This window comes from Etheostoma cragini, chromosome 8 (assembly GCF_013103735.1).
Source record: "Etheostoma cragini isolate CJK2018 chromosome 8, CSU_Ecrag_1.0, whole genome shotgun sequence".
NCBI classification, from domain to species: Eukaryota; Metazoa; Chordata; class Actinopteri; order Perciformes; family Percidae; genus Etheostoma; species Etheostoma cragini.
In genome coordinates this window covers 12,486,523-12,508,286 of record NC_048414.1, presented here as the reverse complement: position 1 = coordinate 12,508,286, position 21,764 = coordinate 12,486,523, and the positions used below count along the sequence as shown (strand labels likewise).

At 42.5% G+C, this 21,764-nt stretch overlaps 1 protein-coding gene across 16 annotated transcripts; it reads right to left on the bottom strand.

The window, feature by feature from the left end:
* Positions 1-1,196: 1,196 nt before the first annotated feature.
* On the bottom strand, positions 1,197-17,113 carry zmp:0000001167 (protein phosphatase 1 regulatory subunit 12A). Of its 16 annotated transcripts, none has more exons than XM_034878513.1 (25): positions 16,719-17,112; positions 11,841-11,971; positions 11,519-11,637; positions 9,751-9,907; positions 9,441-9,585; positions 9,273-9,347; positions 9,072-9,151; positions 7,311-7,504; positions 7,081-7,190; positions 6,794-6,991; positions 6,548-6,630; positions 6,358-6,447; positions 6,042-6,143; positions 5,857-5,958; positions 5,679-5,769; positions 5,458-5,586; positions 5,265-5,367; positions 5,044-5,147; positions 4,884-4,943; positions 4,631-4,794; positions 4,429-4,533; positions 3,432-3,482; positions 3,177-3,227; positions 2,912-2,928; positions 1,197-2,557 (listed from the first exon to the last, which is right to left on the bottom strand). In XM_034878513.1, exons 1-23 carry the CDS (start codon positions 16,992-16,994, stop codon positions 3,179-3,181), a joined length of 2,718 nt encoding a protein of 905 aa, XP_034734404.1. In that variant the 5' UTR covers positions 16,995-17,112; the 3' UTR covers positions 1,197-2,557; positions 2,912-2,928; positions 3,177-3,178. The 16 variants fall into 16 exon arrangements, 15 of the variants coding, with proteins under 15 accessions (XP_034734404.1, XP_034734409.1, XP_034734403.1 ...); XM_034878518.1 differs by having other exon boundaries at positions 4,631-4,738; XM_034878512.1 differs by lacking the exon at positions 2,912-2,928 and having other exon boundaries at positions 4,631-4,685; positions 4,772-4,794; positions 16,719-17,111.
* Positions 17,114-21,764: the final 4,651 nt, after the last annotated feature.

The window sequence follows — 21,764 nt, the reverse complement described above, 5'->3', positions numbered from 1 at the left end:
CACCTAGAGGTTAAGGTGCTTGCCACAAACTGCAACATCCTCTGTTTGCATTCAGCTGGGGTCCTTTTTTGGATGTCATTTCTCTTTTTCCCACTCATTTTTTGTCAATTCTCTAATTCAAGACTTGAATAGAGTATAAATATTTTGAGGTTTGTCTTAACAGAAGCACAATATATTCCCTCGTGAATATTTATTTTTCTTTTATGTAAGTGGTTCTGGAAAACTAGCTTTCAAAAATGTAAAAAAAACAGTAATCTACAAGACATTTTTTCTCCCTCAGCTCAACTGTAGCATTTCCTTTGTTACACCACATGGTGGCGCTGGGGAGCTGTTTCTCTAACATCTGGCATCCTGCCGGGAATCAGAGGCACAAACCCTGGGAAAAGCAGTGCTTTGTCCATATAAGGCTGCAATCCATCCGCTTCGCTCTTCCTCCCCAGCTCCCTTCCTCTGTCTTTCTCAGACCTGAGGGATATTTACAGAGTTGGTTCCTCGGCCAGACTGCCCTGCCTTATTAGGAGCTCAGCTTGCTGTCAGTACTTCTACCCTGCAGGACAGTGGTCCATCTCTCTGCACTCAGATGAGACAAACAGATGGATGACTGCTGTTAATTTCATTTTAGTGCAAATGGACTTGAGCTCAAAGACAACAGGACTTTCACAGCTTTTGACCCAGACATCTATCGAGCACTAATCCAGCACATGTAATGACTCTCATTTCTATCATGTCAGTCAAGTCCCTCATGATATAACGTCCACCTGGGAACAGCAGAAGTAGATGGATATAACATTTCGAACAGACTTAACAGAGAAAAACAGGGCAAAACGGATGTATTTAATACATCCGTTTTGCCCTGTTTTTCTCTGTTAAGCTTAATGTGTACAGCATGTGTAGCTATTCTTATTGTCTTTCTCCCCCCAGTGATGAAAGACATCTGGCTACTGCTGGATGATACAATGTGTTGAAGCAGCAAAAAAGAACACAACCAATTGACCACAAATCTCAAAAGTGAAACAATTTGAAGACTTCATCAGTCATTGCACATTACTAAGAAGCTGGAAATCCATGTAGGATTCAGTGTTGTGAATGGGAATAATGTTTGAATGCATCTTTGTTAAAGAGATATTTCATGTTCAATCAATACTTTTGTGAACAAAAGGATGACGGTGGAAAAAAATTCTTAAGTGTACATAATAACCAGGCAGTCACTACAGACTTTTATTAGGGTGCAGACAGCCATTCAATATATTAGAAAACCAACATGTGAAGAAAGGCTACATGAGTTTTACTTCAAAAGGGGGTATTATTCAAGACTAATATTTATACACATATAATATACATAACCAGGCTCCCTTACAAGAGAGGAATTGACAATGAAAAAATATGACAATAATCTTATCATTGGTAATAACCATCCATAGCATAATAGGCTTTGACAGAACAGCAATTTCTGGAATTGTGCAATGACCTTTGACCTTCATCTATGGGTTACTTCTCCCTCCATTCACTAAGCGAGAGGGTGCTGCTCCGAAATGAGTTTGTTTGTCTGTCTGGAGGACGGGCAAAGCGTCAACGTACACTTTTTATAGCTTTGCGGAGAGTAAAGTGCTGTGGTCGACTGACCTGGTTCTGCGGTCATTAAGAGAATGGAGTGTGTCTGTGGTCACAAAAACAAAAATGTATGTGGGGGAAGTGCATAGGTGGAGAGGTAGGTGGGTTCAAACATTTGCATGTGGAAACAAAACAACCCAACAGAGTTTCGTGGACTTCCCTGTCATCAGGACGTACGGGCTGAATGTAAAGACAAGGCTTAAATGTGTTACAGAGCTGTTTTTTACTACACCAAATCAAAATCTTGGTCACTGCTTGACAACACATTAGATTTAAACTGTGAGTGGAGTAAATTTGTAAATGTGTGACGTGAGTGTGTTCACAAAAAAAAATAAAAAATACTAAAGTAGGAACTTTAAGGCCCAAGCTGCCTTGTGCACTCGTGGAATGTGCATGGAGGAAATATGTGATGCACGCATAGGAATGTGTGTGCATGTTAGTGTTCCCCTGATGCACAGTTGTCGTAGATGTGTTGTGTGTTGCACCAGCCGTAGGCTTTCTGGCTGTTGTCGAGTCTCCCGTTGCTACCGCGGGAGCCTCTGAATGTAGCCACAGGCCTTCATTCCATCGGTCTTCCTGTGACAAACGGGCAGCAAGGCACACAAAAGCCACTCCAGCTGTTCACAGAAAGGCATCACAATCCAAGTCAAGCTGTGGTGTTCATGTACATAGGACATTCTGCTGCTTCTCTCCCCTCTCTCTCTCTCTCTCTCTCTCTCACACCCTTTGGCACTGGGAGGAATGTGTAGAAGCAGGGTGGGAGGGAGGGATGGATGGATGGATGGATGGATGGATGGATGGAGGGATTAAGGAAGAGGGTGAGGGGGAATCCCTGCTAGTCGTGTCTCTTTCTCCCCATCTATTTGGAGAGCTTGCTGATGACTCGGATCAATGCTCCATTTTCATCTTTAAGACGCTGGTTGTCTGCTCTCAGGTCGACCAGAACCTGGTGGTGAAAACAATGGAGTACACATTGGAACAAAATATAAACCCAGTTTGATGATTTATTTCAGGTTTTCACGTAACTGGATTATGATACATAGAACGTTAAGATTATATATTACAGGGCACATGGCAGAAGTTAACAATTATGCCAGCTGACCAGCAGAGACTCCAGTCAAGAGACTGAAGACACCTTTAGACGGAGCCAGGCTAGCTGTTTCCCCCTTGTTTGCAGTCCTCATGCTAAGCTAAACTAACAGTCTGCCGGCAGTGGATTTATACCATAAAGACACATAACATTTCAAATAAGTATATCTCCCAACATGTTGAACTATTCCTTTAAAGAAAAGGACTTTACCTATTCAATCTGTATTACTGGAAGATCAGATGGGTTTGAAGTAGTTGTTAGGTAGGCAAACAGAAACATCCATTAATGTGAAAAACAACCAAATTTATCACATGTAACAGAAAACAATTATCACACTACCTGAAAACAGGCTGTGATAGGGTGTACAACTCCACAGTGTACCTCCACAACACTGCGGCCTGCACAAGCTAAAGCCAAGCTAATCAAGCAGAAGCATGCAAAGTGTCTGCGGCCATGATAAGACTCGTATCCTCACCTTTAGCTCCTCCTCCAGCTCTGCCATTCGACGCTCCAACATCCTCCGGTCCTGATGTCAGAGAAACGTGAGGGACAGTGGGGGGGCAGGAAGGAGGTGATGTAGAGATGGAGACGGATCCCAAAAGGTGAGTGAAAACAGGTAAAAGAAAGTGGTTCAAGTAGTGAAGAGAGAGCATCAACAGACAGCAGGGGTGGCAGTAGTGAGGCAGAGGACGCTACAACAACAACAACAACATCAGCTGGGATGCATTACCTTTCTCTCCAGCTCCAGCAAGTCTGAACAGTCAGTGTAGCGCTCCTGCCTCTAATGGATGCAACAAATCAATAACATTAACATCACCACAACAGTTGTTTCACATGATCACCAGAAGGCCTGTTTCATATAGACATGAATACGTGACTACCTGCAACATTTTGATATGGATGTCTCCTTTGCTGATTTGTATTTCCAATTAAAGCAAGACAACAACCACTGTGTCCTCAAGTGACAATTACAGGACAATGGAAAAGGATAAAAGATAGTCTTACACTAGCACAAGTAGTCATAAAGTTAACAATGTCAGTTCCCACCGCATTTTGTTTGCTAACATTAGCTAACTTAAGCCATCATCAGCTACTGGTCATACCAGACCAAGTAAGGCTGTAGAGGCACAAGCCGAGGGCATTGACACGAGCAAGGACACGTTGCGTCGCTAATTAATTAATAATTTGTAAGAGGATGAATGAATTAGTTCTTCACTTAAAAGAATTTTAGCTTTACTATCATACAATACAGATTAAAACACACAGAAAGATGTTTTGTTTTCCTCTCCAAAAGTAGTATTTGGGATGATTAGAAGAAGATTTGAGTACAGAAAAAGCACGGCAGTGACAGCCACCTGAACTGAACACAGAAATAGAAAAATGTCAATACTGGCCACAATTATAGAACCTGTCGACAACGGGTTTCTCCACTTTAAGATGCTTCATTTTGTCTTTTATATTTTTTAAAGATAACTGTTAGGGCATTTTTGGGCCTTCATTAACAAGACAGCTGAAGACATGTAAGGGGAGAGAGCGGGGGAATGACATGCAGCAAGGGACACAGGTTGGAGTCGAACCTGGGCCCGCTGCGTCGAGGAGTAAACTTCTATATATGGGCAAGCTGCTCAACCAACTGAGCTATCCGGGCGCCCGCTTCACTTGGTCTTTACATGGGAAGGATTACAATAACAGTTTGTGTTTAACTTGGTGTGTGTCTGTGTCATCACCTGTGTGGCCTTTTCCAGGTCCAACCTGGTCTGACTGATAATTCTCTGGGTGTCCTGCAGCTGAGACTGGAGCTGGCTGTTTTCTCTGGAGACCTCCTCGAACAACTGACAAGGCAAACACAGAGTAGACATAATAACTGATGTAATAACTGACAAGAAGAAAAAAAAATGTTGGACCTCAAAATCAGGTCTGTCTGCTGACCTTCTTAAAATCATTGGTGTCAGAGCCGTCTCCCTGGGTGCAGTCGTTGAAGGGCCTGAGTAGGTGAGCAGAGCAGAGATCAGAGACACCGCTATCATTGAGACTCTGCTGACAGAATAAAGAAAGAGTTTGAATTCATACCTGGAACTCAAGCGTTGGTCTGTCTGTAAACAAAGACAAGCAAATAAGTTATGTGTGGGATCTCGATCTCACTTACACACACTCTCCCACACACACACAAACACACACACACCTGTGTATCCAGCCCCCTGCCTGTAAACTCTTCCTCTCCACTGGGATCATTGTCATCACTCTGCAGAAAACACAGACAATGCAACCGGTTCTTATAAGACACTAAAGTCCAGTGCCAACATTACTGGTTTTGTATATAAAAAGATATTCATAGTGTTCACCTCCCCAGTCCTCTGTGCCTTCCTTCTGGCCCGAGCTTGTCTCCTCTCCCTGCGCTCCCTGGCCCATCGCTCTGTCTCGCTCTCCCCTGTGCTGGCCTCAACATCTGGAACTAAGCCAGACAGCGGTCATTTAAGAGCAAATCAAATATTTTCACAAACACCACATTGTCAACGTCAAGCTCTATACAGTTTTGTTAGAAGAAGGAAGTGATGACGAGTACCTCTCCTGTCAGAAGTCTGAGGGCGTGGAGTGCCGGCGGGCTGTGTGAGGCCCAGCAGGTCAGACTTCTGCAGACTGGCAATGCGAGACCTCCAGCTCACTTCCTGTAAACACAGTATTCCCAGCTATGTGATGTCATGACATTATATAAGGGCAGCCAACACAGGCCTATAACTCTGATATATGGCTCTCACCCCCTCGTCGCCCTTCTTTGCTTTTGCCTCCTTCTCTTTCTCCTTCTCTTCCTCCTCCTTATTCTCTCTCCCTTTGTTGTCCGTCTTAATTGTCTTCTCTGCCTCTTGCAGATCTGTAAGCGTCACTCCCTTGATGTGATAAAAGAGGAAACACAGTTTCATGTACCAGACTGACGCACAGTACTTTGTGTATTGAACATTTGAGTGTGTGGTGTCTGTACCTGAGTGGAGCGCCGGGACTGCCGTGCGTGTCTGGAGCGAGCCTTCCTCTGTGCCTCTGCCTCCTCGTCCCGCACTGGCGTCAGATACGATCTACACAAGTCCCACTTTTAGATTTCACGAAGCACCATCAGTCCCACAATTTAAAAAATGTTGTCTCACACACGCGCCTCGACTCACTTGCGCCTCTGCTTGGCCTCCTGTTCGCCTGTGGTCATGCTCCGAGAGTGGGAGGTGGTGATGGCAGACTGGTCCTTCTTTTCTGCCTGTTCCTGAGGAAGTCTTAAAGAAAGATAAGAGGCGACTTTCAGATGTTTAGGACACGCAAGACATTTTTGGGGAAAATTTGTATTAAAATGAAATACCTCTGCGCAAAGATACTATTAAGGCGGCTGAGTCCAGCAGAGCTTGATCCTGTGCTAGCTGAGGTCAGGGTGGGGTCATCCAGTCTCTTTCCATAAGATGAGCTAGAAACAAGACAAAGCCCATTGGAAACACAAAGACAGCTTTCACAGCCATATATATGCGCGCACACACACACACACACACACACACACACACACACATAAGTGTTCACTGCCGGGGGATTGTAACAAGCTGTGAAACAGCAATAATAAAAATCACACACAAACATGAGAGCAAACTAAAAAACAAGACGTGGCAGCGAGCAGCATGACTGACCTGTGTAGCAAAGAGGGGGTGGAACTAGTGAGATCATTCCCTGATTGACTATAAAGGCGCCGGGTGTAAGAGGAGCTACGACTTAGCCAACTGAGAGAGGGAGACAGGATGACAAGGGCACATAGGCAGTGACTCAGAAAGACAGATTCTAGTTTAGCAAATGCAGAAGCATATGAAAGCACTGACTCACCTGTTGGAGTTGTCCAGGCTGCTGTCTGGAATACTTAAGAGTCTCCGTGTAGGGATGGGCGGTACCCGAGCGAGCCTCGGCTCCTAAGATCAAGGGGTGAGATCGTTAAATCAGTTATTTTATGTGACTCAGCGAAAACTAGCTGTAAAAGAAGGCTTTATTTGGAGTCACATTAGATCTAGATCAGATAAATACAACCGTAACTAGTATAAATCCTTGAATCATGTGAGCGCCTGTAGTGCGTACCTTGGTGTCGGCCTCAGAGCTGAGGCGGGGGCTGGAGGCAGAGCGGGTCATGCCCACGACAGTCTCTGGAGCTCTACTGGGGTCTTGGCTGGGGTCAGAGAGTCCAGCAGAGCCCAGAGTCACCGAGCTGCCTGCCTTTCTCAGAGACGTTCTCCAAGAGACCGGGGCCTCGGGGGCTGGGGGCTTGCCTGGGTCCTGCTACAGAGCCAACAGAAGTCATCACTGTATTGTTCAGTTTTAAATTCACACTTGAGGTTCTGTACCTATATAATATCTCAACGTATTACCTTTTTCACTTGGCTTGCGGCAGTATTCGTTGACATGGAGGTAGGAAGCAGGCTGGTGGCGTTGCGTTTATTGTTCAAGTTGTTTATTATCTCTCGGTTTTTTGCTTTCTCTATAACCGTGCAAAGGTCAGAAATGAATGAATCACTGGTAGAATCATTAAAAACGTAATCTCAATAGCTAACACAACACAGACACCCTTCAAAATACAGAGAGCAGCAGCTTCTCTTACCCGACTCTGCGTCGCTCTCCGATTCGCTCTCCTCCTCCGAGCTGGAGCTGCTGGAGGCCTTCCCCTGGCTCGGCCCCGTCTGGCCTTCCTCCTCATCGTCCTCGGCCGGGCTGCTCTGCAGGGCAGGAGGTGGGTGCTTCTCTCGCTCGTGGAGGCAGATCTTCTCCTTACTGCTCATACGAGAGATAGAAGTCCTGCAGGGGCGGGGCCAAGGTGGGGTGGAACAACAGGTGGCATGCAGGGAGCTGATCAGTGAGGACAATCATTCCACGTGCAGCCAATTAGAGCGAGCATGCGCTGATCAACACATGGTGGGTGGAATAGTGGGTCACTTTCTGTGATGCCGTCTGTCCTATCACTAGATCACCATTTAGCTATATGTAACTTTAACCTACATCTTTTTACCTAATCAGTTGTTTTCCATAATATTTCCTCAATACGTGACAATGTAAACTTTACACAAAACCACAGGGATAAGCTAGCAACAGAGCATCTCCACAAATGTGTGCCCAAACCACATACTATATAATACAAAGTACATGTTTTTTACTAAATATATAGTGCATCATTTTGGCTTTCAGTATGAAATAGAATGTCACTTGTATTGTGCTTCAAGATCTAAACTGCCAGTAAAACATTTTAAAACTTAGTGTTAGTGAGCAATGTGTTTAAGTATCTTGATTTGTCAGTCATGTAATTGACTAGTTAGATTAGCCAAAAACAGATATAACTGTCTTGTATTTTTTACTGTTCTCTTCTATTTTGCAGTGTAGGACAAAAGCATCAAACAAACGTAAGTAGTTGTGTTTTGGAGTATATACATCTGAGTATTCAGTATGAAACTGGGGCACAGAATGGCACTGCCAGCTACATCTATCCCAGGGCTCGACATTTGGCCTTGTCCGGGACAAGTGGATTTTTTGTACGGCAAGTGGAAGACAAATTTACGTCCAATTTACTTTTATTTACAAAATAAAATCCCATGTTACTTAACGTTATGTGACACTCATTACGTCTATGTTACCGATTTGAAACCAATACATTTTTCCCTACAAACCGGGGCAGCGGACGGCTAACATTAGTTGACTGTTCAGCTCATTCTCTGTAAGCGAAGCAGTAGAAACGCACCAGCCAGCGGGTGTTAGCTGACTAACGTTAGTTTGCTAACTCCGCCTTTATGTTACCGCATTGCCAAAAAAAAAAAAAAAAAGTTAATCCATTGGTATGTCAACATTTTTTTTTTAGATATAGTAGCTATAAGTTAAAGTTACCAATACCACTGGTGATACACTGCACACCAGCTAGAAAAGTATTACTTTATTTTATGGAGTCTAGAGATCCTTTTTCCTTGTTGAGGGGGAAATCTATTCTTGGGACACATTTGTATCAACTGAATTGTTTTAATGTTGATAGTGTTTGGATGCTTTCAATGGTTTGTTTGAATTCTGCATTAGCAAAACGCAGACAAAAAATAATAAAATGATAACTCTTTATCCGGACAAGTGACTTTTGTGCATGGACAAGTAAAACGTAAATGTACTCAAAAAGTAAATGTCGAGCCCTGTATCCAGTGTGATGTCAGTGGATAGAAGCAACAAGGTTCAAAGGAATGCTGGGACTCTTTACATCACACCTGCATGCAAGCTACTAGCACTGGGATTACTGCTTTCATCTGAGGAACAGCATAGCGTGTGCCCACATACACACACAGACACATACACACACACACACATGCCCACACACCAACACACTGGCACTGACCTGCGTGTGCGTACTGGTACCATGGAGATTTGCGGGCTGGTCTCAATAACAGGAGTCTGTTTCTCTTTCTCGCTGCGTAACTGAAGAGGAATATAAACACACATAAACAAAGAGAACATTCGCCGCTGTAACACTATCAATCATATCAGGTTTATCTAACTGACTGAGATAGTTGTGGAGCCTCTTTGAAGGCAGACTCACAGCGTTCTGCTTCTTCTGCAGCTCCTCCAGAGTGTCCGTCAGGTTCTCATCTGCTACATCTAGAGGTGTTTGGCCCTATAAGGACATTTACAGTGCATCATCACTCATGGCACCAATAAAGGCTTCAACAGTCTATGCAGAGGAAACGGTGGTTTGTCTCGCACTTACCACATTGTTGACGGCACCCATATCACACATGTTGTCAGCCAGCAGGGAGCACACCTCCTCCTGTCCCCAGTGAGCTCCTGCATGCAAGGGCGTCCACCCGTCGACGTCCCTGCTGTCCACGTCCACCCCACACTGTAATAGCACCCTGAAGAGCGGAGGAAAGACGGAAAGAAATCAACAAGATGGGAAGAAGATGAGGAATATCCATGAGAAGACGCTAAAATAAAAGCTGTTTGACTTAGTGTGATACCAAAATAAGACAAAAGCTAACAAGCGGTCATAGCTCTCATGTGTGTAGACTGTTTCTCACTTGAGGACTTCGATGTAGCCTTTGGCAGCGGCAACGTGCAGAGCGGTTGCCTTGGTGTTTGGGTGAGGTGTGAGGGTGCCACCTCCCGCCAGCACCGCCATGGCATCCTGTAGCATGACCCTCTCCTCCTCCTTCCTGGCGTTGTCCACGTCTATTGCTGTGATGCACACGTGAAACAGTGGCGATTGTAAACGCAGACACACACAAATCTGATTTTAGACGTTTCAAAACAAAACCTCTTATCAGTTTAATATACGGAACGTACTGTGGGCTGCAGTCGGAAGAAAAAATATAAAATGTCATTTCATATTCTTATAGTGGTCATCCGTGGATTCAGCTGCATGATGAATCTGAACACTGTGTGTGTTTGACAGTAATAAAAATATAAGCCTGGAGCCTTAGTACACTTTAGTACTATGAAGGTCACAGAACATTTGGTACACAGTGACTCTGTACTCATTTCTATTTTCTGGTGCTTCTAAGCAGGACATGAGACATGAAATGCAAAGCAGGTTTTGGCGTGAGCTCTGTTTGAGTTCGTCATTTATTCCTCTCCTAGAAGGATTAACTGATGCCAAACCACATGTAAACCTGCCGCGATCCAACCGCAATATGCAGATAACTAAAAGCACCTAATCAGAAACACTGTGCTCACATTGTTACAAACATCAGCAGCCTTCAAGCTGCAATTTGCAAATACGATCGGATACGTCATGTACAGACATACTGTAAAAAATGTTTCAAAGACAAGAGAAAGCCTCTACACATCTGTGAAACTACAAACTGCAGAAAGTTCTCCGTTCATTTGGGATAAATATCTAACATACTGGACAGATAGCATGCCAGGGTAGGAAATTAACTTTGCCCACTAACTGCAGTTGCTGGTGGATGACCAATTTTACCAGCCACTCATATTTTTTACCAGCCACTTTTTCCCGGAATTCAAATTTATAAAAGAGAGTGCACATATTTTGAATTGCTTTAGTACATTATTTTGTATTATTAATACATATTTTATTAATATAAAAGTGATGTGAATTTTTTTTTTGCCTTTATTGCCACACTCTGCTCCTCGGGTTCCATCTTTGCCAGCTGCATGGCAGTGCACTTGATATGAGACTTGGATGACTCATGGTCTTTTAAGTGCCTCTAATTTAAGGTTAGTTGTTCCTCTAACAAACAAATTGTTAGCATTTTCTAAAGATGAGTAGGTTCAACAGTAAGTACAGTGCATGGACTGGTCATCTGTAAGGTAGGCTTTAGGGTTGTGCCGATGTACGATATATATATCATTGTCCATCGTGATGGTTGACTGGCAACATGTTGGAGAGCCACCATCGTGATGCCACGCCCCCCCACCCTGTCAGACACACTAATTCTAGTGGACGGGAAATTGACAACTGCGTCGGTTTTAAACTAGCAAAGACACTTTGCACTGTGCTGCATCAATGTCTGATCAACTGGCAATTTAGGGGACATCAATTTAGGGGACATCGCCCAACCCTAGTAAGCTAACTAATCCCTTGTTTTCCCTTCGCCACAATGCGCCACTTTTACTTTACTTCGCCCTCAACAGTTGCTACTGCTGAGTCCGCGGCGGACCTCCTATAATACCGGGGATATGTTGCCAAATTTTTTAAACCAATGTCACGGACTAGTGCTGAAAACCTCTCCACCCGCCACTGTGACTGATATACAAGGCAAAGTCACCCGCCAATTTGAAAAAGTAACCGCCATTGGCTGGTGGCGTGACGTTGTGATTCCTCACCTTGTTTTTTGATTTCCCCTTTGAGAAGTCTCACCATGGCATCTTCCGTGGCCACGTCCAGAGGAAGCTCTCCTTCACTGTTCACCCCCCCGACGCGAGCACCATGCTCTATCAGGTATCTTCAAAAACAACACGCAACAAACAGGTAAAATAGAATATGACGACACATAAACACTCACGTCGGCATTGTTTTTACAATTCACGGCACTATTATAAATATTATTCCCGACCACAGCCTTTTAACTGAAGTTTGATAGAACTACTTTGGGGTATTTATGATATTTGGCAATCATGTGTCAGTGTGGAGATGGTCACCACTCACTTAGCGATCTGGATGAAGCCACAGGAGGCTGCAGCGTGCAGAGGAGTCCAGCCCTCGTTGTCCCCTCTGTTGACGTCACTCCCGCTCTCCACCAGAAACTGCACCATCTCAGCATTTTCATCAATGCAGGCCTGCAAAAGGACACACAACCACACGATGGATTGCTATACAAGTGTTTATTGTTGGTCGTTTATTATGAGAATATCCACTGTGCACATTTAAAAAACAGAAACCAGACAGCACACGCCAGACAGACTCCAGTTGCAGTACAGAAGATCTTCGACCCACTTCATTTTGGTTTGTAACAAAAGTCAAAACTGAAGACCCTGTCAAGCATCCAAAAACTATTAAATTTATCCAAAGCACTAGGGCTTAAACAACGACTACCGTGTCTACTTGTAATGACTTTCTTTTAAGTGGGCTGCTAGAAGCCCTCAAGTACTTTCCAAAATAGTCATTAGTTGTGGCGAGAGAGAAACAGAAAATCTATTTAGCTGCTTTTCCGGAAGCAAGGTCAAGCTGAAAGCCCAATGTGACCCAACACAAGTCCCGAGATGAAACCCATGAGGACCTCATGGGAGTATGTTATATGTTGCTTTAATACTTATAAGGAAAAAAAACTTAGTTGGATCTGTGCATGCCGTTTTTTAACTGCAAAAAAGCTCTGTTTATTAAATTCAACTAACCTTGAAGCAACACAGAATGTGGTAGATTTCTACACTTTCATCAAAGGAGATTGATTTGTACTAGATAGATTGCAATACCTTTCCAACGGCGGTAGTTTTTTTAGTATATAGTGTTTAGATTTTTAAATTTAGGTTGTTTGGAGTGTGCATTAGCAACAGGTAATGTTTTCATATTGCTTGTTTTGGCTGAAAGTTGTAATCCAAAAGAAATCCTAACATTTGTGAAGCTGGAACAAAGAATATTAGCACACTTTGGCTTCATAAATGACTAATAATGAATCTATTAATTAAGCGAAATAGTTGATCAATTATATTATTATTTTTGTTGGTTGACTAGTTGATTAATCATTCCCGCACTGAGCACACAGGAAGTTTATGTATTTAAGAAAATAAGTATGCAAGTAAAATGTATTTATATAGAGCTTTTCACATAAAAAAAAAAAAACACAAAGTGTTTTACATAAAACATACAATATGATACATAAACTTTCAAGATGGTGTCTGCAAGTGTGTCTATATGTCGATTGCGTGGGTTTTGACAAAAGTGTCATATGCATTTATATCTTTTGGTTATTTTATGTTCACTTTGGTGGTGCATTTTGGTTAAGCTAAATGCTAACATGCCAACATGTTCCCAGTGACTATGTTAATTCAAAGTGATGTTTACCTAAACTCTGCCAGCGATTTGATTTCGCCCTGCAGCTCGGTCTGGAAACCTGCACGTTTAATTCTCTTGCTACAGTTTACAACCAATCACAAACTGGCTTATCTACCTGGCGCGCTATTGGCGGGTCTAACACAATGACGATAGAGAAGTAACCAACCAGCTTCTTGTTTGTATTCAACCTTTGCGGCCACCGAAGGGCAGCAACCATGGGTGTATAGCGCTCTACAGAGCTCAACAGTCCCGCCACTCCTCCGAGAGACCTTAGACCTTAGTAGTAAATTTCCCTTTCATTTATCCCATTGACATCTGGAATAATCCTTACATAAAAAGAGTTTTAGACCATGCCTAAGGCTAACCAGTTACCACGTGACTCATAAACATACAACATATAATTTTAAGTGGAAAAACAAAATCTAAAAAAAAAGTCAAAAGGCACAAGACTGTGTACATATTTTCATTATCAAGCGAAGGAACAAATCATCCCATAAACCACTGTGCACCACTGAATAAAGGAAGCTAAGGTTTGTTTAGCTAACAGCTAATTTGGCTAACCGCTAGCCGAGACAGCATGTAATAACTTTAAAAGACCCTCACATAAAACCTCAAAATAACCGTTAAAAATATCTAACAGCTGTAACGTCAGCTATAGCCTGCTTTTCATAGTGTTTAGTGTGAGTTAACATTATATAAGAATGAATCAAGCTGTCAGCTAGTGGTTAGCCAAATTAGCTGTTAGCTAAACAAACATTAGCTTCGCGGTGGAGGATAACGGCAGAAGCGTGGGAAAACATTGTGATTCGTGCAGTGTTATAAATCCTCGTAAAACAGGATTAACATTTTGCGCAGCTCCCCCTCCTCACCAGCATGAGTTCCACCAATCAGAGGCATCACTGTGGGATTGAGGGATTGCAGGATTGTTGGTAATGAAGTACTAATCCAAGATATGGTGAATTAAAGACATTTATCTCAAAACAAGGTTGCTGCCCCATGAGCTTTTGGAATCTATATGAGCATAGAGAATCGCTTAGTCATGTGGTAGCTGGTTTTAAGTCTACCATCAACGGTTACGATTTTATGGCTTATTCTCCAGTTGTCAATGGAGAAACTGCATTGTATTTCTACTTCCGGAACCCGCTGTGGGTGGGACTGTTGAGCTCTATTAAGAGAACAGCAGCAAGCTGTTAATGCCATAGTCGCTTCTATGTTACCCAGATTGTTGGTCTGATTGGTTGAAGGACTTTCTAATTGCGTACAGAGTCATTTGAGCTATGCCCGTTGGTCCCTCCTTTTGTGCAGAGAAAACAGAGCAGACTCCCCAGACCAGAGCTCAATCTCAAATCTATTGAGCTTGGCTTGGTCTGGTGGTAGCCAGACTAATGTTTACCATGTTCTCCATCTAAGCTTAGCATGCTAACCTGGAAAAAGTACCACTTAACACAAAGTACAGCTCTGAGACTGATGGGTCTTCATTAGTGTTGAAGGTATTTGGTAATAAAAAGCACTGTTAAGGAGATATCTTAATCTGGAAAAAAGTGGTGCACCGAAAGACCAGCAGTCATGCTGCTAACATAGCTAAAAACAAAACTTCAGAAAATGTAAGATTTAAACGAGCAGGTAACTCTAATAGAAATCAGCCTGTATTGAGAGTAAATAAATAAATGAGATGACATCTGCTAAGACTGCCAGCATTTCAAGCCATTCATTATAATCAGTTACTCTGCAAGACGCAACAGCAGCAAGTGTCTGTAGTCACACAGAACGTTGTCCATCAGCCTGCCTTAAGCCATCTACAGTAAGAGGCTTTGCTTTTGGGCTAAATGAACTAATCACAAAGCTGCTACAAGTCTCCACCCTCCTTCGTAATATAAGATAATTAGTCAGGTAGTAGGGTGGAGAAAAAAACAGAAAAGTGATCGTTTCTTTTAAGAGTCTGAGCTGAGGCTCGTAGTAGGCTGCAAAGCAGAGCCAGAACCTTGCAAGTCAAAAGCAGCGTTCACTGGCAGCAGAGGGGATCCCTCTGAACAAGTGGGTGCTCCAAGCTGAATGAATGAACAGAGGGCCTACTGCATTACGAGGGTGCACACACAGCCACCCAACAGACTCCTTCACTGGGTCATCAAGTGACTCATTGTGGAAATCGTCTTTGACAACGGCAGCTTGTGCTGTTCGAGGAATGTTTTCCATTTCTTCATCCGAAATCCCTTAAGTCCCCACCATGGGGAATTGGCAAGGGGAAGAAGAAAGAGAGACAGAAGAGGAGGAGGATGAGTGGGGGAGGAGGGCAAAGGAGAGAGAGAGAAAGCATAGTGAAGAAGACAGAAAGGCTTTGGATGGAGAGGATGGAAAGTTTGGAAAGTGTGGGCCTATATTTAATTCTGGTTGCCAGACAACCGATGAGCAACAGGGGAGAAAGGGATGGTGGGCAGGAGAGGGAACACACTGGATGACAATCCAATATGTGGTGGATCAGCCAAAGGGAAGGCACTTTCACCAAGTAACATCCAGGCAGGAACATGCTCACGGACTCATCTGAACCGGTCATGGGAAAGTAACTTCATCAAATACACACAATTGGCTTAAATTAGGGGGAAAACACCAATCATCTCTAAGCATGATGTCACTGCAATAACAGCTAAACCACAATTCAGCTGTGTTGGGGGTGGGGTTAGGGAAAATTAAAAGCACATATTTTATGTTGACAAGTTGGCTAAGATTTAAAAGTAAACCCCTGTAAGTGCTAGTTCCATGTATGAGAATAGGTAAGCAATGTGTTCATGGCACGCGGTATCATAAAAGCAGAGGAAATACTGAATCAACGAGGGCTTGTGTGACAGTGATGTTGTCCAGACTACTCCTCTATGTTATGACTGAAGACAAGGGGAGGGAAGGAGGGACCTTACAGCATTAAACATGATCATAAGTGAACTCAATTTGGGACATGCAAAAAGCAACAATCCTCAACAGGCTTCCATTTTACTTTCTGTCTTTAGAAAAACACTAAAGACCTGTTGATTATATGTTGAAAATTACCTCCTATTTTGCTGAGACTCGACCAAGAACTGTGTGAGTCAGTGCCTTTTAATGTCTAAAATAATCCCACAGGCTCCTTAGTGACTGGTTTCTACCGCTCACTCATATCACTATATCTCTATATTGTATGCTAGAAAAAGAAGTCTACTATATAAAACAGTGTGAATGGCCCAGCCTACCAACAGGCTAACGTAACACAGGCCAGAAGTGCTGCTGGGACTTTTAAAAACAACATTAGAGGTGATAAAGTGATGGGTTAAGTTTAAGCTAACGTTATAGTGTGTTAAAAATGAAAGTAGATACGTTTCCGTTTTTACCTCTAACTAACTTAACCGAACTCCACGATAAGTTAGGTTACTGCTTCTTCGCTTTGAGGATACGTTGAACCATTACTGCTAGTAGAGCGACAGAGAACAACAGCAACTCAACGCTTAACTAAAAAACACGTACATTAAGACGATCCTTAACTGTTAGAGTTAACGTTAGCCTTCCTACCTGATGAAGCGCTGTCAGACCATCTATGTTAGCGTGGTTGATGTCAGCTCCCTGCCGGAGTAGCGCTGCCACTTCTTCCCGGTCTCCGGCGGAGCAGGCGGCCATAAACACTGCTCCTTGGGCGAACCGGACTTTCGCCCGCCGCGTCCCGGAACCGCTCAAAGTATGCCGGGCCTCCAACCCCGTCTGATCCGTCTCTGATCCCAGCCATCGCTGCAGCTGATCCTGCCGTCGCTGTTTGGCAGCTTCGGACCGGGAATGGTCTGTGGCCGCCATCTTCCCTGGTCTGTCCCGGACAGATTCAGCTCATGGTACGAAGAGAATAGAGTGGTTGGTGTCGTTCGAGTGAGCCCCGGGCTGTGCCCCCTGGTGGAGACACACTGGAACCGAAAGCCGTCAACTTCACTGGGAATTTCTAACTTGTGGCAGTCCTATGCTGCCTTCAAGTGCTACTCGGAAAGTTTGTTGTTCGTAATGTCATGCATTTTATTTTACTTTTAAAAATAGATATAAAAAATAAATAAAAATAAAAAATAAAAATAGATATTCAATAGTGAATAACTTAATCGGAGAAAACAACAAAAGGCCTGTACAAATGTAAGTGCAGGCCCCAAATAACCCCAATAAATGAATAGTGATTCTAAAACAAGCTCCTGTATTTCCTCAGTATATTTACCGTAATCTTTTATTTTATTTATAGGTGGCGTGAGCAATAGGCCATTTATACAACTGTTAATATTTTGAGATTGTACATTTCTACTGATAATTTAACTTGAATTGTTTTAATGAGTGTACTCGTTCTATTTTGTATTTACAAAACGTGTTCATTTGCTTTTTGTTGTTATCTTTTGCGTACTGCTGCATAATGATTTTTCCTTAATAAATAAATGAATTATTTTATTTGGACATAAATAAAGTGATAGTTTCATTATTTTGAAGCCTTTATGTTTTATTATATTGAACAACACACACACACACACATTTGAGTGAAATTACTTGTCATCAATGACGATTTAGTGCAAATTCTCTATTGACACAAATTCAGTATGGACTTATAGTGTGCCTGGGTGAGAATCAGAATAAAACCACTTAGCCTCACAAAATTATTGACATCTAAAAGAGTAAAATTAGAGATATCAGTAATCAGTAATCACATATACCATGCCCTCCATCTAAAAACTTAAGAGGCAGACTAACCACATAGCCTACATACTACAATAGACTGAAAAGAAATGGGCCTGAAGGTCTGAATAAGAGTGTCCAGTCCGGATTTTACTGTTTCTTTTGGTTCACTCTCTTCAGTGTAACGGAAACACACTGTAGCCTACACTACCTGCTGAGCACCAAAGAGTAGATAGACTGACAAGGTTAGCTAGTGGAGCATTAAGAAGGCCAAAAGACAAATATTTACCTTAAGAGTTGGCAGAGAACAAAAACAGAGCTAAAAGAGAGTGAGTATTGGACATTCATCAGGTGGATAGAAACACGACTCAGGTATTGGCAAACAGGTTCAACTCAATCATACTGTATGTCATATTGTGTTCAACATGCCCAGCCATAGGGTAGACTGAGCACAGCTGAGACACTTTATGCATTTTGATTTTCACACAAAAACTAGATACTGAAAAGAAGTTAACTTCCCCATGACATGCCACATGTCATGGGGAACATTTCATTAGCTTGTAGACTAAGATATTATCAATCAATAATATCTATAAATAGGCAAGTTTATATTTTCCACAATTAGCTCATGAAAATAAGGGGATTTTTGTCTCAACTGTACCATATGGGTACAGTTGAGAAACCAATTTTTAATGATGTAAAGGTAACTAACCGTTCATTGAAAATATAATAAATAAAGACAATAACAATTGGGCAATATGTTTGTTTATTCATTCATCTAAATTCATTCATTTTATTTAAATTAGCACTGGTTAAAATGTACAAAACACGAACAAGATATTTAACAAACAGATATTGCAACAGTACAGAAAACATTCCAATAACAACATTGACAATAACAACGTCAAAAGTAACAGTAATCAAGGTGGAAATTTTGGATGCAATATTGTTCCAGAAGTGACCAACATGGGAGAACTCCTAAAACGTATGAAGATATGCACCTTGAGTTTTACTTGGGCAGAAAGTGCATAAAGGGCTGCTAATTATTTTCACCTGATGCATTTTAACGGGAGTGAGATATGTCCTATGTGTGAAATTGTAGTGAGTCTGCTGATGTTCTGGATTGTGAGATACTTCTGGAATATTAGACCATACGTTATGCCAGTCAAGAGCGGGGCCTGGGCAGTCACGTGCCCAGATCCTCTCAATAAGAAGGGCAGAGCGGCAGGATATCACCAAGAAGTGATAAAGCCTGGATACTATACTACAGTTTCTTTGCTGCACAGTAAAAAATGTCCGATTAGGATGGATGGACAAAGGCCTCTGCCAAGGGACACCGTATACCTTGAGTGCTGACCTTTACCGAAGGTTAAAGAAAAAAGAGGAACTTGGCAGACCGAATGCATTTTGTAAGTCAGAAAAAGATAACAAGCCAACCTCACCAAAAATATCTTTTAGTAATGAACTCCTCTTTGTTCCCACTGTGGAGCTGTTATCGGCCTCCCACCAATCAGGAGTGCTGTATTATTGAATAATGGGGGAAAAGAGTGCCAGTTACAAGCTATATGGCAGTATGTTTCAGCTAATCTCCAAGTTTTGATAAGATGAGAGATAGTGGGGCCAAAGCGTGGCTGGCACTATTTGTTCAACAAATTGGCAAAGAGAACATCAAAGTGGCAAATTGGCAAAGTGACCAAGGCTCTGTTACAGCACTTTCTAAGATACGCCGGCAGACAGACACATCTGGACTAAACCAAGTGAGGAGGGGTCTTAACACAAAGAACCAGAAACAATGTTTAAAGTCTGGAACTGAAAGGCCACCATATGGCTGAAAACTTTTAAGTTATAGCCTACGTCTGTCTGACTTCACCGTCACCTACTTACAGTACCTGAGAGAGTCAAGAGCTGAGAATACACAGCAGACTCCACAGGGAGAGTGTAGGGGAACATCATGGAGGCCAACCTGACAAGGAGCAGGTTGCTTAGCAACTGTGCCAGGTTCTTCCTCTCCATGCAGGCCTTAACTAGAACTGCAGAGGGAGGCAAAGGATCACAACGGTTACAATGTACCTACTGTTCACAGATTGAACCTTCTTCATGCAACACCAACACCATTCATGAGTTAAACAGGAGACATATGTTAAAACGTGTAGCCTACCTCACATTACCAATTTCAGCATGATAAACCTAATTGTCCTTGTAAGCAAATACAGCATTTCCTTATGTACACAAGTTGTGCTCTGCTCCAATCCATGTTTGAAAAGAGAAATATTATTGGATGGAAGTCGGGTCAGAAAACGACCCACAATATGTGTCATAGTAGCCTACTTTTAGTGTAGAGTAAACTGGATATTGTGCTAAAACCAGACCTTTGAAACTGTTCCTTCTCTTCATCATTAGGGCCAAGCACTGAAGTGCAAGGGCACCAACAGTGTCAGTGCACTGAATTTATTGTTTTTTTTTAAGGATTATTATTATTCTGCACCGGAATACCGTAACTCAATTTTGAGGGTCTGCTGGAATGCTGGAAAACTCACAAAAACTTGCACACATGTCAGACCTATGAAAAATCACAAAGTTCTGCATTGCTTGGTCTCAGGCATTGCCACGGGGTTCTGGAGCGCCCTCTTTCGTGCACCCTGAATTCAGCAAAAAGTAATAATTTATCATACTAACGTTTGAGGGAACATTGTATCATCAGCAACTCTATCAAGCTATTTCTTTTTTTAAATTACACAATTTTATATCCAGGGAAACTCTCAAAATCTTGCAGCTATGTATAGAATATTAAACTCTTTCATCTGAAATCACATTGAGGCTTAGGAGTGGTATAGTTGTTCTATAGCGCCCCCTAATTGGCTGTAGCCTGGTTTTAGCCCCAACATACAAGAGTAAATTGGCGCCCACATAAACACCTGGAAGCTTTGCGAGATTGTTCAGCGATTTGACCCACACCTGTAAACGGGCTCAATAGCACCCCCTAGTGCGTGGAAGGCATAGCTTGGACGTAGTTACTCCAATCTTCACCAGATTTGATACACATATTGCTCTTATCATTGCGGACATATTTCCCATTTACCTTCATTAGCTCCGCCCAACCAGAAGGTGGCTATTGTGACTTTACGCCTATTCATGTGACTCACATTCTTTCAAACTCCTTCTTGGCCGTGATTGCAATCTTCTTGAATCTTTGCATGGAGTCTGTTGACACTCATGACAAAAAGTTATCCAAAGAATATTGATGGGTAAAAATTGGATAAGTTATAAAGAATCAACTTCTTGTCAGGGCTGTTGAAAGAGAAAGTTGCGTATCTGGCCAAGATTTATTCCGATTGCCACCCAACATGACACAGTTGATCTGAATATGGGCTTGAGCATCCATGCCAAATGTTGAGTGAATCGGCCATCAGATGGCGCTGTTAGAATTCTTTTATATTGCCGAGAGTTGGGGAAGTCTCCTGGTGAGTTAGCCATCGTTTAGCAACGCAGCATTGCCAGAGCAGCAGTGCACACAATAATTAGGCCTACTTCTTTTTTTTTTTTACTATCAGTGTATAGTACAGAGGGAAAGTCAACGTTTTCTTTCTATCCAGTGGCTGTGATCTTCTTGTTAGTTCAGAAAAGTACTGATAAACTTATTTAGATCTAGGTATAGAAGGAATCATGCTCTCTCCTTTTTATTTGACAAAAATGGAAGTTTTTTTAAGAAAAGAGTGCCGCAAAAATGCACTGATGCCAAGATTGGCATCTGCCAGTAGGACCCCTGACCTGCAAGGAGGCAAGGGCCCGATCATCGCTGCTTGCAGCTTTAATCGTTAATGTCCTCCTCCTCGTTATAATCTTCATGGTCTTTGCTATTAGCCAGCAGGGGCCTGTCTCTGTGAGGTCTGTTGAAATGAAGCATTCCTGAAAACGGGAGCAAAA

Coding starts and splice junctions, on each gene's coding strand:
- zmp:0000001167 (XM_034878507.1), bottom strand. CDS start 16,994: ATGGCGGCCACAGACCATTCCCGGTCCGAAGCTGCCAAACAGCGACGG. Junction 6,992..7,080: donor CCGCAAGCCAAGTGAAAAAG/GTAATACGTTGA, acceptor TTGGCTCTGTAG/CAGGACCCAGGCAAGCCCCC. Junction 5,959..6,041: donor AATAGTATCTTTGCGCAGAG/GTATTTCATTTT, acceptor TCTTTCTTTAAG/ACTTCCTCAGGAACAGGCAG.